The sequence below is a fragment of the Bombyx mori genome, chromosome 8 (assembly GCF_030269925.1).
Source record: "Bombyx mori chromosome 8, ASM3026992v2".
In the NCBI taxonomy this organism is placed as follows: domain Eukaryota; kingdom Metazoa; phylum Arthropoda; class Insecta; order Lepidoptera; family Bombycidae; genus Bombyx; species Bombyx mori.
In genome coordinates this window covers 11403543-11421561 of record NC_085114.1, presented here as the reverse complement: position 1 = coordinate 11421561, position 18019 = coordinate 11403543, and the positions used below count along the sequence as shown (strand labels likewise).

Here is an 18019-nt window from a genome sequence, read left to right as displayed (position 1 = left end):
AATATGAACTGTATGAGTTTCTTAATGATAGAAACAGTAAAATAATCAATAATTTAAATGAAAAAAAAAAAAATGTGTAGTGTTGTTGAAATGTAAGAATAAAGATAACGCAGGCGTGAAAATGCCGCGAAACCGAGATAAATCTCAAATATTAAGTGTATTATCTATGGTGACAAACGTACGTACAGCAGCTGTATCCAACACAATAGCAGTGTGAGCTACTAATTCTATTATCAAACCATCCGTTGTAAACCTAATGTTCCTACCTAAGCTAATTCGTATCTATGGTTCTAGCTTATTAGATGGGATACCCGTTAAACTTATATAATTTAAACTTCAATTAATGTTTCCAGTAGCTGCTCACCACCAGATAAAATTAATTTAATAATTGAGATACTTTTTATTTATTTTATTACTAAGCAGCTTGCCTATAATGAATACCGCCAATTATTTTGAGAAATATTTATTTATACTTTATGCACAAAACAAAACTTGTACACCGGCGGACTTAATGCCATGGGCATTCTCTTCCAGTTGACCATAGGGTGGTTCAGAGATAATGCATGGTAGGTGCATTAACAAAAGAATAACAAACAACAATTTCAAAACAAAAAAAAGAACAAACTCAAAACAAAAATCTTCCTTAAAATAACATCTCAGTATTATAGAATACACATAATGTTAAATAACTTCTAAGTCTCAATTGAATTGTATAACGACTATCCCGAACTTCAATCCGAACTGATGACATGACTGCAAGACTGGTTCACGATTGAAGACCTATTTACCAACATATCTACAATAATAGTTAATTTTGCGGGTTTGACTTTTATTACGCACAGTTATTCCGACATGGCGAAAATCATCCGTGAAAACGCGGTAAGTACGTATTTCAATTAAAAAAATTGGTACTATGTAGTTTACGGGGTGGAAACGCATCACTTGATACGAATACGCCAAGAGTCGTATCCTTTAGGCCACGACGACTTTAGAATACCTTTATACCTTTATAGATTAAATAAAAAAAATTGTCTTTGTTCACCGATTCGGGAACAATTTAAATTAGAAGTAAAATAAACGAATTAACACTGTAGTCGTTTTTAAATAGAATTTCAATATGTACAAAATAATACAATTGCGCATTTTACTGTAAGTCTTTCCGGATAACACATTGTAGTCTTTGTTATATAATTAATATCTATATAAACATTAAATTGAAAGATAATTCATACATGTGCCTAAAGTGCTTTGTCTTACCATTGCTGTTGTGAAGAACTCAGACTCCCAATTCTTCCACAAATGCATGCGTTAAAAACAAATACGCATTAAGTAAAACATTAATACATACATTTAATAAAAAAAAATACAATCCGGTATTTCTGTATATTGAAAAAAAGGAGTAAAAATAGATGATAATAAAACATAAGCCTGTGATTTTTTGGTTTTATTTTTTTATTCGAGCAAATTTCCGACACCTTTTTTATTTTTGTTGCTTTGTATTGCTTACATGCTTGGACGAGCTCAAGGCCCTCCTGGTGCTTGTGGCAAAAAATTCGATATTTCCTTTTAAGTAAAATATAGGCATTCGCTTCATTTAAATCGAATGTTTCAATCATCTACGCGATGTAAAGTGAAGCTGCCTGCGGATGGAACGCTAGTAAACCTTAACGGAATTGTAATGGCCAGTTTTTACTTTGCTGTCGATAGGTGCATACTATTGTAATTACGTGAATATATATCGACGCTTGAAAGGCAAACGTGACTAAGCGACAATGCGTGAACTTTACATTAGACTAATTTAAAGTTGAAATACCTGAAAAAAATTATATTTTAACGAATTTAGCTGTAGGATTGAAATGGTTTTAATAGACCTAGAAATATATATTTTTTGCGCATCGAATATGGTTATTGCCTATCATTTATGTACAAAGCAGTTATTGTCGCTTAGTCACGTTTGCCTTTCTAGCGTCGATATATACTTTAGCACTACAATACATTTCAAAATAATAAGGTAAATAGTAAAATGAGATTAGCGTTTGCAAAACCGATGCGTATGGCTTTATAACAAGCGTTATACAGGGTGTATTAGAATCGTTCTCGGAAAAGCAGTTGTTCTATAAAGTTTATTTTGTTCGTTGAACGCCAAGAAAAAAAATACATCACCAGCACAATTAAATAAAATAGTCGTTCTCATCTTGCACTATGCTAGTGATCCATAACTCGATACAAAAAAAAAAGTTCAACAAATTTTATTTCACTATATAGTTACATTTTTGTTTCACGCAATGTATCACAATTCAGAATAAACTGATTCGGAAGTTCAACGGCCTTGAATAAACGCGGAAGGCGTCTACATTACGAATTTGCATCATATTGCGGGGTCGCTAAATTTTTACATTCCAAAACTTTAGCTAGTAAATTTAATTTTTGATTTAATAGAACGATGTTTTTCGTTGTTACTACTATATTAGGGTCCTGTCCGTGTCATGTAGCCTGTGAGACCGCACTAGTTAGTACCGCCCCGCTGCCTATTTCAGCCGTGAAGTAGTAACGCGTTTAGGATTTAAGGATGGGGCAGACCTTGTACTATAAAAGCTGATACTTAGAAATCATATCTCAAGGAGGCTGGCGGCATTAACTTGGTTGTTGTATGGGCTCCGGTGACCACTTAATACCGGGACCGTGAGCTCGATCCATCGTAGTAATAAAAAAAATCAGACTAAAGCTCATTCCTGTTGTATAATAGCTTTGACAATGGCCTTTTTATTTTTATACATCTATGTACATATGTGTTTTTATATTATACTAGAGATCCCGCAGTAGTCGAAATTCGACTATAATTAATTGTAGTTGTAAGTTTGTACACTATTATGATTGTATTTTATACTTCTATAATCACAAATTTCGCCAAGACTACACTATAAAAATATTAACAAAGACAAACAATATTTAATTTATTTTCAATTTGACAACAGACGTCAAGAACAAAAGTTTGACAATAAATAGTATGCATGCGTGTGTGCGTCAAATACGTGGTATGTAGTGTGTGTAATGTTTTCTTTATTGATTTAATGTATCTTTTATGTATTATTTAAAAAAAATATTAGCATTGTGCACTTCTTCTCTATATTCTCTATAAGTGTGGAAAATTTCATACTCCTCCGTCCGCTCAATTTTCGTAAAAAGGGATACAAAGTTTTTGCTTCACGTATTAATATATAGATAACGGTGACTTAAAGGGGGAGATTTTGTCTAAGATGGGGTGGCGAGCTCACGGTCCATCAAGCATACGGTGAAGTTGTTACCGAAAAAATGAGACCAGTTTCTAGCCCTTCTAGATAAACAGATTGGGTGTCTAAATAACGAGAACACGTAATTACCTATATTATTCTAGTTGTATATCATTTTATTCAAACCTGAATTATTAATTTGATATACCGACATACGTTTCGTGCTAAGATTCATGTGTTTCAGAAATTGGTTAACTAAAGTAGTTACCTAGTGTAAAATATTTGTAGCCATTGTTGCATTGTTAAAACATTGTTATAACTGACAATCAAAATATTGTTGGGTATTCCTACGAATTGACAGAACAGTATAAACATTTTTAGCAAATAATATGAAAGCATCAAATAAATCGAATTAAATTAATTCCTTTACTTAATCATATACGAGTATGTAGTATTAAATTTAAATAGCTTCCAAAAAAATTTTTTTTCAACTTTTTATTGACAAACCTCACTACATGACTAAATTAAGAACTCGTACGTGACATAATCCATTAAATAGTTCATTCTTTGACCTCAATAATAGTCTAGCCACAACATTTGTACCGGTCGGCTAACAGTGCCGTGGTTTACAAAAATAGAATACAATGCGTTCATTTTCGCAAATAATTAGATTTATGAGTTGGTGCGCGGAGGATTTTGTTTATTCCAGTTTCAACTTTTAAACAACTTAGATGATCGACGTCTCAGATTAGATCAGATAAATTTCTTATTTCTATACAGTAGCTGGAAACTCAGAATATGTTTAAATACGTATATTCTTAGTGTAAACGTTGAGCGATAAATTAAGGTTAATTACGAAATTCATTCCGGACTATAAAAACAACAACCATGCTTGTATCCCTGTATGTGTTAGAGAGGTGTATCAACAAGACCGTCAAACAATTAGGCTGCGTTCACACCGCAGGTGACAGGCAAAGTGCCTAGTGGTTCTATGAGTGCTATGAATCATACTAACGACGAATTACGAAGACGGAAAGTCTTGGCACGTTGACTGTGCTTCGCTTATCGTCAGATAACATTTATTTTTACCCTAGATAAAAAAAATGGATGACCAATTGTTTGAGAAGCCATTCATGAAACCCTTTTTTTTCGAGAACTTTTTTTATTTCCAATCAAATTACGGCAATTACGGTTCATTATTTGCCCTAGCAAAATTACTAGCCTCCAAATAATTACACGAATATTTACTAGCAGAGGACGTGTCAGCGATATTAACATGCCTTATGCGGTGTGATCGCAGCGATACGCATCACAGTTTTCAATAAAATCATGCCATGTTCACCACAGACATCAACCTGACTATTGACGTGTGAGGACCTACAGTTTGGCGGTGTCATTCGCTGTGCAGGGCCTGGCGAACCTGCAACACGTCATTGTTGTTAGCACCGACTAGAAATCGTGATTAATCTCAAAAATGTTCAGTAGGATTATCGACCAATCATCATTTCGGCGTAGATAGGGAAAGTGTTAAGCGTCAGAAAACTGTTCGAAACTTATTGCTTCGAAACTTGCCCGTGTCTATACTCGTATGATAAATGGCTATAATTTATCATCTAAGATCCTAAAAGCAAACTAGTACATAGTCCCCATAATTCCTGAAACAGTTTTGATGTTATTTTTAATTGGCATTTACATTTGTAAATTATCTCTTGCATACTCGTAGATAGTGCGGGTATTATTAAATGTATAGGTAAATACTTCTAGGATGCGAGAATAAAACAATTTCAACAAACAATTTTGTTATTTTTTAGGCGCGAAATCATTTATGTACAAATAAATCGGAACAAAATTGACATAACGCGAGTTTTTTTAACCTTTCAGTCCTGGATAAATAGGCCTTGACCAAGTTTCGGATACGCCCAGTTACCCTACTTTACTTTAGGGGATGGGCCCTTACAAGGCCCTAATTGATCTCTATTAAAGCTGAAAGGTTATCATATTTCATTAATCTTACTTAAATTACACAGTCTCACATATTACTATACTCCATTTTTATTTTTGTTTATTATATTAGTAAGCATCTACTTTTCAATGCAGCATCGCCAGCAGGGAGCCGAAGAACCAGTACTATGGTAGCAACAACGCTATGACCGGTTTTAACCGAACGAAGTCTTGGAAGGCTGGACTTTTGCGAGTTCACCATCTCGCAGAAAGAGGCGATGGAGTAAGAGAGACAGAACGCTTTTCTCTTTGCACCCATGATCCCAGAACGGTGTAGAGTTTATGCCCAGTTTCAATGCGTATAGGAAACAGTCTCTCTCGGTGACGGTTCTACCGGCCAGAGCAATCAAGACCATAGAGTTGATTTTACAAAGCACTCGGTTGGCTATGTATCAGGCTCAGACTTGGCAGGCTCGTTCTGCCAGCAGGGTGGGTATCTTGCCGATCGTGAAGGGCGGCGCCGAATTATTTATGTCCACAATTCGGTCGGTCAGCCGTCCTTGGGTGGCTGGTTCCATTGTTAACCGCAGTCACCCCTTCTGCCTCTCCCAATTCTGTCCCGTACGGGATTAAGACGTTCGAGCGAAAGTGCAAGGGAGTCGCTTCGTTACTTCGAGAGTCCCACATGCGTATGCATCCCGAAGTAACAGACGCCCCTTAGGGTGCTTGTTTACCGGAGCGGAGCAAGGCAGCGGAGCGGAAAAACGGAGAAATATCGACCAATAAGATTGCACAAAATCATTTTGCAATCTTATGATTTTGATTTATATCTATATTTCTCCGTTTCTCCACTCCGCTCCGGTGGACAAGCACCCTTAGGCAAGGAGATTTCTTAGGAAATTCGGTCCGGGAACTATGAATATAACGAACCTGCTTTTAAAGTTAATATAAAAGAACTCTTAAGAGTCCGCACGGGCAGGTACCACCACCCCGCCTATTTCGGCCGTGAAGCAGTAATGCGTTTCGGTTTGAAGGGCAGGGCAGCCGTTGTAACTATACTGAGATCTTAGAACTAATATCTCAAGGTGGGTGGCGCATTTACGTTGTAGATGTCTATGGGCTCCAGTAACCACTTAACACCAGGTGGGCTGTGAGCTCGTCCACCCATCTAAGCAATAAAAAAACAAAAGAATAATATAGAATTTAAAAGGGAAAAAAGTGCAACAGATCTAAACTGCAAAATTTAGCTGAATATAAATCATTGATTTTAATAAACTCTTATCTTATCAGAACAGAACCAATTATATTTGTAATGTGGAAAATAAATAAATATTCTTCACTGTATAAATGCATAAACTGTATAAAAAAAAAGATAAATTCTGATGATATTTATAACAACTTCGACGCGTCACTTGAGACAGAAATCAACTGAGGCAGTCTGGGGCAAGATGAAGCTTTAGTGCTGACCACATCCCTTCACGTCAGTCTACTCCTACGTGATGTCGAACCGACGATCTTGGGCTTCCACTGGGTTTGCCGTTATAGTCATTTTGTACTTACTTTCCGGTTACAAATCTATGTAACAAGTGCCTACCCATCAGTGGAGTGTTTGTTCGTAAACAGAATAAACTAAGCTAATAAAATCCAAACGAAACTCAAACAGATACGGTTGTTTATTTAGGATCCGTAAACATCTATTTCATCCTACCTTTGCTGATAGCCTTGAGAGGCTATATCAGCTTCTCCTTGACGTGTAGGTGAGCTCACGGGGCTCAAACTGTAGTGTTACTAGCACTGGCCCTAGCAAGAGCAGTGCTTCTCAGAATCTACCACCGGATCGGAAACCCACTGAGAAGATCCGACGACAAACTCAGTGGGTTGTGTCTATGGGTTAATTCACTCGTCGAGCCCTTTGTCGCAAGCGAGGGGTTCGACGAGGATGGTGACCGGTGCTTGTGGTACCTAAAAGCACCGTTAATGGATCAGGCGGATTCGTAATAGCGTGTTTAGGGCAAGATATCTAATTAACTGTTTTTCGAATAGATAGTCAAAAGATAAACTCCAAAAAAAGTCAGCGCAAAACTTTCATTTAGTTCTAAGTTGAAAAAATATTTACCTCATCATCTGCATATCTACAAATACATGTAAGATATCAAGCCCAATCAAATTGCAATTAAAAATGTAATGAACATCAAAAACTAACTGCCTAACCAACTTTCAAAGCAACTACTCATATTGGTTCTAACAATAAGTCCTATTTAACTTATATCTATTTTTACTAAAAAAAAAACACCTAAAGCATAAGTGTTTCTTAAAAATCTATAAATTATTGAATCTATAATAAAACTGATAATATTGAATACAATACGATCATCATTTCACTATAGCATAACAAAAGGGAAACCATTCACCAATGGGCGCATGCAAGCGGTCGTAAATTTTATAATTACCTTGTGAACCATATTGCCTGTTGCCTTCTAACATAAAACACGTTTTAAAGCGGACATACTCTTCTTAATGGACTCTAAAACTTAATTAATATACATTGTGAAATGATACATGGATATAACGTAGATATAGTAAAAATTCGATAGTGTTAGAATCTTACGATCCCTTTTTTTAGTCAGTAATTGTCTATAATCAAAAAATCAAATATTTCAACCGGGCTGTGTATGCAAAAAGTAATATAACATAGTGAAGTTACACATTATTAACCAGCACAATAGATTTTTATGAGACAATTGAAACTATTCCTTAATATTGATACAACTGAATAATGAACGAGTAATACAATAATTACATATAGGTACATACGAAATGGGGTCAATTTCGAGGACTGTATCTAGTTAGTGTGTATGTGAAATTTTATTAATTATGTGTCAACTATGTCTATATAGGCCTATGTCCAGCAGTGGGCAGATAAAGGCTGATGATGATGATGATGATGATGTGTCACCTGTATTTTTTTTATAATTAGCGGTAAGGCCTCATAAATATTTCTTATACCTAATTTATCCCAAAACCATTCTGCGTCCCGTTAAGATGGATAGTTGCGATTTAAGTCCGGATTCTGAATAAGTTTTGGGTTCAAATTTCCTGACCTTACATGTCAAGGTGTGTAACAGCATTTTTGCCGTGGTATCTTGGGATTGATAAATGTGTAACCCCTAGTAGAACACAATTCTAATATTAGCATAGATTCCAAATGTAAGTTCAGTTTTCATACGTAGCTTTTGATTTCCTTAAATGTAACTAGTAGAAGAAAATCTTTAAGTTCACACGTCAAAACACACGCGTTAAACACATTGCCTAGATATGCTATGGACATACGTTGCCCTGATGGAAAAAGGACACTGTTGTAATGGACATCAACAATGACAAAGTCAAAACTGGGCTATACTGCTTACCGTACACATGATTAGTCGGCGTAAATATGTTGACAAATAGCAATTTTCAAAGATCAAAGTGGAGGTGAATCTTATAATTTTGAATATTTAATAATGGAATGATTATATTCCGAAAATTACCCAACAAAAACGTGACATGTTGTTTTGACAACTTATACGCCTCTGTTAGAATATAATGGTCTTCCCCTAAAGATTCGTTCTAAGAAAATATTTGACAATTACCTGAAAGTCCTCCATATATCGAAGCACATTACGTTTAGCCAGAAGAAAGTTGTTTGAAACGCGTAGTACACGAAAAAAGCTGAAACAATGAACGTTTATTAAAATACAGAACAAATAGATGCGGCGGTGAAAACGAGAAAAAAACCTGCCGAAGCCGATGGAGAGAAAGTGTGACACTTTAAATAGTTGCAATAGTTATATATCTTCTTCTTCTTCGTCGTTTCCTCATTACTGAGGGTCGTGACCACCTTGGTCCAGTTTTTGCACCAACTTCCTCCAATGTTGCCTGCACTCGGCCTGCTTAATGGCGCCCGGGACGCTGGTGTTTGTGGCCTCCTTGATAATGTCCGTCCACCGGGTTGGCAATCTTCCTCGACTTCTCTTTCCTTCCACGTAAGTATAGTTATATATACTTAGATGTAATCCTAAGATGTGTTATCGTAATTGTTTTTTATTATATATTATTTTTCTTCGACACATTTAAACGGCGAAAAAGATATTTTCTCATTCAGCGAGACCCATATTCCGACCTACTTACTTATACACTTACTATTTATAAAGTAGTCGAACTGAAGAGCTGAAAACCTGCCCAAGTAAACAAATCGTTCGTTTATAAATACGAAAATTCTGAGGCCGATATTGCAACTTGCTTTTTGAAAACGTGTTGACAACCAAACCAACAAACGGCTCGTTTCTCAGGATGAATGATTTTTTTCTTAAATCAATATTACATCAATAACATTTATGTTCGCGTTTATTGAGAAATATCGAATGGTTCGAAGACGTTTCAATGTTACCTCGGGCTATTTGTGATCTAAAAGTTCTAAAAGAATGAAAGTCAACAATTTAAACTTTTCTCACAATTTAAAGATATTGTTGATATTGTGTTAAACATCACAAAGATTTAAATCAATCATTATTATCCAAAAAAACATTAAAGACGGCTAAAAGTAGGTACTTCCATGAAAATAAACAGCATTTAATCATCATGATTGCATAACAAGGGTTCAATTTGTCAGTCATCAATTAATTTATGATGATAAATAGGTGGGCGGGCAAAGACTCAGCCAGAAGGAGACATTTTATTTCGCTTACAGATTATGGGGTAGAGTCTGCCGAGAAGAAACGCGGCACGGTCGCGGACTGATTTTATACGGGGGTGGAATGTTTTCCTAGAGTTCGCCGTGCAACCTAACTTATGAATCAGCTCGCTGAGTTTCTCGCCGGATCTTCTCAGCGGGTCGCGATTCCGATCCGGTAATAGATTCATCGCGAAGCAGCTGCTCTTGAGCTATTAGGTCTCCTTCGGAGGCGCTCGGGTAGCTGTTAGAAAATCCCACCCCTCCTGGCTGAGCCTTTGCTCGCCCACCTGTCCTGGTGAAACTGGAAAGGCCTCCGGGCCACCAGTAATCCTTCAATCATAAAAACAGGGTACAGTAAATGGTTTAAGGCAGAAATAGCGGTACCCAACCGTACGGGATCGTAATATGTTCCATCAACGTAAATATATGGCGCGGTAAATATATGCTATTCCAGGCCGAAACAATAAACTACTACGTAAAAGAGGTTTTTTTTTTTTGTAATTCTCCTTCTTTATAAGTCCTTGAGTATTGCTATTGGTGTGATGATAATATATCTATTCTGTCTGCGTCCTCTCTACTTCTGTTCGTTTGGGTTTGTGCTGTAAAAGGGATGTAAATCGGTACGCAAAAACCAGTCATACGTGATGTGGTAAGAAATGAAGTGGAACTCTACCTAGTGGAATAAGTACAAATGTAAATATTCATTTCAATTTGTAGCAATTCACCTACGAAGCAATGCAGTTAATTTAAAGTTCAATATCGTTGGCCCTAATTTCATTAGAATCGATTAAATAATTTGGAACGTACGGTTTTCTACTTATCAACAATTAAAATTTGATTTATTTTTAGACTTAGCTTCCTGCATACTAATTTCATATTGGGTAGGTATTTGGTTCAGACGAAGTATTTCTTTGGCACACGAATATCTCGTCGAACGTACGCAGTTCTGTAATTACAGTTTATTTTTAAGATTCGATAAATATGAAAAAAAAATTATGGGGGCTCGTAAATTTATCAAAGTTAATTGCTTCGCTTCTTTAGTTTAAGTTAATGCTTGTCTGTCGTTCACCATGTGCTCACAAACCATATCGAAGATGAATTGAATAACATTGTGAAATGTATCATCATCATCATCATCATCAGCCTTTATCTGTCCACTGCTGGAATGGATGAATTCGCGTAAATGTTTGGTAGTAAACCGGGGTGAGGTCGCACTGGTATGTACCACCATCCTTTTATGCCTATATTTGCTGTGAAGATCTCGTGCTTTCGGTTTGAAGGACGCCAAATCTATTAAACAATGTGACTGAGATTTTGACTTCATATGTGTAGGTCGGTGATTAAAGTCACGATGTGTGCCGCAAATAGATTCCGGTAACTAAATATGAGCGAGTGATTGGTGGGCTATTGTACCCGTCTAGTGCTAAAAATGAACAAATGCCCTTTGAATTACTAATTTCCGATTACATTTTTTTTTATTGCTTAGATGGGTGGACGAGCTCACAGCTCACTTGGCGTTAAGTGGTTACTGGAGCCCATAGACATCCACAACGTAAATGCGCCACCCACCTTGAGATGTAAGTTCAAAGGTCTCAGTATAGTTACAACGGCTGCCCCACCCTTCAAACCGAAACGCATTACTGCTTCACGGCAGAAATAGGCAGGGCGGTGGTACCCACCCGCGCGGACTCACAAGAGGTCCTACCACCAGTAAAAAAATTATGTTAGTATATGATAAAATATTTCATGAGGACTGCAGAATTTACGACTCACAATAAATATTTGGCGAATGTCGACATAAACCTTACAGATGTCAATGTCAGATGGCTACATATACGGGCAAAATAAAATACTCTAGAAAATAGGTGCTTTTAGGTAGGTACCTCAAGCATGGCTCGGCGTGTAAATTAACCCATAGACACAGTCCACTGAGTTTCTCGCCGGATCTTCTCAAAGGATCGCGTTTCCAATCCGATGATAGATTCTGTTAAGAACTGTTCATGCTAGGGCCAGTGTTATACTCAACACCTCCGGTTTGAAGCCCAAGAGCTCACCTACACGCTAGAGTAACCCTGAAATATCCTCTCAAGGGTATCAGCAAAGGTAGAAAAAAATATAGAAAATGAAATGGGGAAAATCTATGCCTTTATATTGTTAGAGACACGAGTCTGCGTATTTATAGTACGTAGCTAAACTAGATCATATTGACATAATTCGACTAATTTATTGATAAAAATCAATAAATACAATTCACTTTCCTAAGAACGAACGGAACTTCGAACAGTGAAAGTGTGTCACTTCTTTCATCTTGGTCGCGGTGTGACGTTTTTTATTTATTGTCTAAACACAATAAACAATCTTGACGGACACGTGGACCGCATTTAAAAAAATCTAATATTTACTGAATATAAGCCGTACCATACGCAATATTGTGAAATAAATGGAGAATGAGGAAAAACACATTACGCTTTTCATTACAAGATTCGTGGTTAGCGCATCTGTTTAGTTATATTGTTTTTTAAGCTGCTTACGATGCGTCGATTTGTGTCTTTATGAGTTTTATTAGTCGGTATAACATTTAAAATTCTATCCTTTCTGCTTCATAGAAGATAAAAGACAAATTTAAGTTTTGCATCTATAATCTTAAGAGTCTATCCAAAACTTGATTACGATAATTATTAAGTACTAGCTGACCCGGCAGACTTCGTAGTGCCTCAATCGATAAATAAAAGACACATCAAAGGAAAAACAAAATTGTTTGTTTTTTTATAATTCCGAGCTTTTTTATATTTTCTCACCTTTTAAACCTTCCCTGGACATCCACGAATAATTCAAGACCAAAATTAGCCAAATCGGTCTAGCCGTTCTCGAGTTTTAGCAAGACTAACGAACAGCAATTCATTTTTATATATATAGATTGGAAAAGGCGAATTAAGATTGCACTAAAATAAGCGCGAAATTGAACTGCAACTGTCTGTAATTGTCCACGGGTGTTGAAAATATTCTGCCTTAATCGATAAATAAAAGACACAAACCAAAGGAATCCGTCCGACGGGGGGACATCAAAGGGAAAACAAAATTGTTATATTTATTTAATTCCGAGAATTTTCATATGTATCTACCTTTTAAACCTTCTCTGGACTTCCACGAATGATTCAAGACCAAAATTAGCCAAATCGGTCCAGCCGTCGCGAGTTTTAGCGAGACTAACGAACAGCAATTCATTTATATATATATAAATAACGATTTACATAATGTTTTAGAGTCGATAAAACCAGTAGAAGTATTTTTACATCAAGACCAAGGATTTTTCAATTATGTTTCGATACGAATCTCAGGTCTCTACCAAAAAGCCTATTAACTCAAACAATAATAATAACTAGTGGGCGGTCAATTTTATGACCTAACGATATTTCATTTAGCAATTTGTTAAATTAAGTGGGCTATTTTAGATTATTCTTTTGCTTGATTCCTTTCGGTATAAATCGATCTTTTCTTAATATTATGTAACCGTTGGAAATTGTAAAATTTTACGATTAATATAATACGGTTAATCTGTATGTTGAATCATTATAATAATATGTACATAGAAGTACACTTACTTGAATTAAATTTGGCAATCTATGTAAGATAAGGACATAAATATTATGGTACAAGACCGACTAAATCAAACCTGCAACGGAAGATCCCTTAAACAAGTTAGTATTTTTATTTAGTTATTATTAGTATTTTTTCCTACCTGATTATAATTACCGTTGGCCTCGAGGGGCCATTCTGGTTTAATCGAATTGGTATGCGAGCTCATGGTCATGGGGCTCAGTCTGAGACTTTGCTAACAACGTCGTGGCCTAAAGTATGAGACGTCCCGGCGTTAGGTACCTCCCGCCGCGAGGTACGAATTTTTTTAATGAAATACGTAGGTAGGAAATAGTATAGGGTCCAGAAAGAATGAGATGTGACGCCTGAAATCGCGGTGCAAACCTAGTAATTAATAATTTTCCATTAGAAACACGAAAAACACGCCCTACGGGTACTTTTAATTAAATTAATTAGCATCACACATTCGAGCTTATATAAAAATAATTAATTTAATGGTAGCATGGATTTCCATTTTTATGCTATACCAGTGGACCGACAGACGTTTTTTTGTATACAAGTAGTAAATCCGAAAATCAGAAGTCGTTTTAAAAAACACAAAATCCAAAATTATTTTTGTAGTGGACCAAATTGTGTATCTAAACCATTCTCGAATCGACGTAAACCCAAAATTTTTTTATAACAATATCGTTTTTATTTTTTATTGCTTAGATGGGTAGACGAGCTCACAGCCCACCTGGTGATAAGTGGTTACTGGAGCCCATGGACATCTACAACGTAAATGCGCCACCCACCTTGAGATATAAGTTCTAAGATCTCAGTATAGTTACAACGGCTGCCCCACCCTTCAAACCGAAACACATTACTGCTTCACGGCAGAAATAGGCAGGGCGGTGGTACCTACCCGCGCGGACTCGCAAGAGGTCCTACCACCAGTAATCCAGCCGTTATTAAATTTATTGAGTAACAATTGCATCCAAATTAAAACGGTTCAAGTTTTTATAGAACCTTCGCGAATCATTCTCAGTTGCGACAACGAAAAACTCTCAGGAATGTACTACGTCAGAAAATCGAACGAATAAAATCCACATTTTTAGGTTTGTTTATCTGTTCAATGTGTTCTCCTCATAACGCTTAAACATAAACAATGTTGAAACTTGTTGTTAGCACTCGGATAGGTTTCAATATGCTACCATCATCGTGATAGATGGTACTTTTTAACCGACTTCAAAAAAGGAGGAGGTTCTCGATTCAATTGTATGGTTTTTTTTATGTTTGTTAACCTCACAACTTTTGACTGGCTAAATCGATGTTGTGTGATTCTTTTTTTATTAGAAAGCTGACGCTTCCCGTGTGGTCCCATTTCAATTTAGTCCAGTTCTGATAATGGTATCCATGAGAAAACCATACAAGTCTTAAATTTGCATTAAAAGTACGTGCGCGATAAATAGATGACTACCTCAATATCACGCCGACCGATTTCGATGATTATTGTTTTTAATTTGTTTTGGAATATCTTTTTTTTCCTATTTGAAGCATTTTTTTTGTTAAAGCATGTCTATTTACAATTATTATCTCTCAGGCTGTTTAACGAGAAAGAGTTTCAACAGAATTTTATGTTTCACTTTATAGACGGATGAAAAAACTTACCGCCCACGTGGAATTATGTGTTTAACATAGTCTATGAATATCACTACTCAATGCTGCCAACCACCGTGTCTATGTCTCAATCGAATAGTAATTACGTAAATCATACTTATTTTGCGAACTTCATTTTCAATACCGATATTTTTATTCTGATACTATTCCTTCACCGTGTAAGTCATTTACGAACATAAGTTAATTGTTGTTGCTGTCCTAAGGTACCCCGCTTTTACACAGGCCCTCACAAGCTGTCTCCACTTGACCCTGTCTTGCGCTTGCTCCTTGATATCACTTCTTAATGAGTTAATTAAGCATTATAATATAAATCTTATCACCACAGGATTCCCCGGGATTTAAGGCCCTTGTAATCGCAAAACTTGGTACGTGTGCTCCAAGAGTCTTACCTAACAGGCTACGAAATTACGAATATTCAAATACAAATTACATATCGACGCTTGAAAGGCAAACGTGACTAAGGGACAATAACTACTTTGTACATAAATGATAGGCAATAACCATATTCGATACGCAAAAAAGATATATTTCTAGGTCTATTAAAACCATTTCAATCCTACAGCTAAATTCGTTAAAAAAATTTTTTTTCAGGTATTTCAACTTTAAATTAGCCTAATGTAAAGTTCACGCATTATCGCTTAGTCACGTTTCAAGCGTCGAATTATGTATACTTTTCTTTTTGTTACTAGTTCATTAAACTTTTCAACTGTGTCATAAGGTAACCGTGCTAAGTTTGATTAATACTCACCAGACACAATGCATCCTGTCATATTGGCTCCGATTCTGCCAACGTGCAGCTTCAGGTACGAAAGGAAGGGGTAGCCGACGATTAATCCCGCGCAATACGCCATCAGACACATGCCGTGTAGGTTCCTCAGCTCAGGGATCATGGCGTATACCAGGAACGTAGCGAGGAGAAAAGGCACGGACAGGAGAAGACCTAAAATACCGTTGTTCGATATCAATGATCACGCTTATGGCATATTCTTAGGACTACAAGAACTAATAGACAGACACAAAATCAATAATCTATCTATATGTATAAAAATTAATTGCTGTTCGTTAGTCTCGCTAAAACTCGAGAACGGTTGGACCGATTTGGCTAATTTTGGTCTTGAATTATTTGTGAAAGTCCAGAGAAGGTAGATAAATATGAAAATGCACGGAATTAAATAAAAATAACAATTTTGTTTTCCCTTTGATGTGTCCCCCGTCGGACGGATTCCTTTTGTTTGTTTTAAGTTTATTTTATACAAAAGTTTAGGTCTTTTATTTATCGACTGAGGCACTACGAAGTCTGCCGGGTCAGCTAGTTGTGCAATAAATGAGTAATATGAAATTCTAACGGATTGATATTTTTCTTGAATTTTTTTATGTTTCCCGTAGGCAAACGATTCGGCCTACGTCGGCAATGTCACTGGATAAGGGGCTGCTTACCAATGAATACTCTTCGATAATTACTACCCATACGGATTATTTACTCGTTTAGTTATCAATTTGTTTAATTTGCGTCGGGGTAAAGTGTCTGATTAGTATATTATGACGATAAGATGTTTATATGTAAAAAATGATTATTTATTTTTTATGTGTACAATCGTATTATTATCATGATGTTATCGATATTTATATATTATATATAGGGTATATATCTATCGCTCAATACCTATCTATCTATCTATCTATCTATCAGCCCATGGACGTCCACTGCTGGACATAGGCCTCCCCCAAGCATATATATATATATATCGATCAATACACTGCGGTCAATTTTTTCTTAAGAAAATTCTTGTTCATGTGGCGGTTGTCTGAAAGATCGCCCATTGCGTATTTGTATTTACGGCTTATTAAATTTTATTTTGGTGCACAATAAAGTATACTCTACTTTAATATTGTAATACATAAATTCAGTAGTGAATTTGTTTGTTACATACACTTTTTCGGCTTACTCGATCGACCGTCATGAAACGTTGCCAGAAGTACAGAAAATAACAGAGAGTAGGTACATTTCATTATGAAAAAGGTCGAGTTTTGAAGGATTTTTTTTTTCTATAAAACTAAAATAAAAGCAAATTTATTATTTAACAATTTTCGTAATTAATAGCTAATAAATTAGCTTTTATTAACATATTCTACAAACGTTTTAAGACTAAAATACATTTTAAATTTTAACCCACTTTTATTTATTTATATAGACGCTAATCAGGCCTAATCACGCTAGAATAAAACTGTCACTAACTCTTTCAAAGACATCGATTGTTTAAATTAAGCACGCGGTATCTGTCATGCCTTGATGGTAAAGACCTTCCCTAGAATGTTAAAAATGACTGCATCAATTTTCATCACAATTTTTTAAATGGTTCGGGAACGCATAGAGGGCGAACGTAAAAACATTCACTTCTATTTAAATACAGCATAAATGTGAATAGCGGAATGTGATATTTGGCAATAAATTATATGTTTAAATAAAATTAAAAGATAATTAATAGTGGATAAGAGACATAAAAACTACAAAGTCGACCATAAACAATTAATTGTTGGCGAGCATCAAACACTCCGGACGGTCCGGACACTTTACGATTAGAATGACTGGCAGACTCAGAGCACCGTAATACTTTATTACCCATTAACTCGAACATCAACGAATAGGAATGAAAACAATTGATTAAATCTAATTAAATTTGGTGTGCTTTAATATTCTTGTAACAAAACATCATTTTGTTTGGTACTTTGATGAGCGTCCGAGCTCACAACCAAACAGATCTCTACCCGAAATTCTATACCTACGATAAAGGTGATAACAAGCAGTGTCGTTTATTTCAAAATCGCAAACTATCGGTGTAAAATAAATACTTTACGGGTCGATGAACTCGAGATCTCTTGT

At 35.9% G+C, this 18019-nt stretch overlaps 1 protein-coding gene across 1 annotated transcript in view; it reads right to left on the bottom strand.

The window, feature by feature from the left end:
• Nucleotides 1-18019, bottom strand: part of LOC101737554 (G-protein coupled receptor Mth2) — a 46664-nt gene that overhangs the window by 12771 nt on the left and 15874 nt on the right. Inside the window, exons 4-6 of the mRNA XM_062669780.1 lie at nt 15887-16078; nt 8801-8879; nt 4612-4650 (exon numbers count right to left, since the gene is read on the bottom strand). Of these exons, the coding sequence (XP_062525764.1) occupies nt 4612-4650; nt 8801-8879; nt 15887-16078 (310 nt within the window). The remainder of the gene's footprint in view (nt 1-4611; nt 4651-8800; nt 8880-15886; nt 16079-18019) is intronic.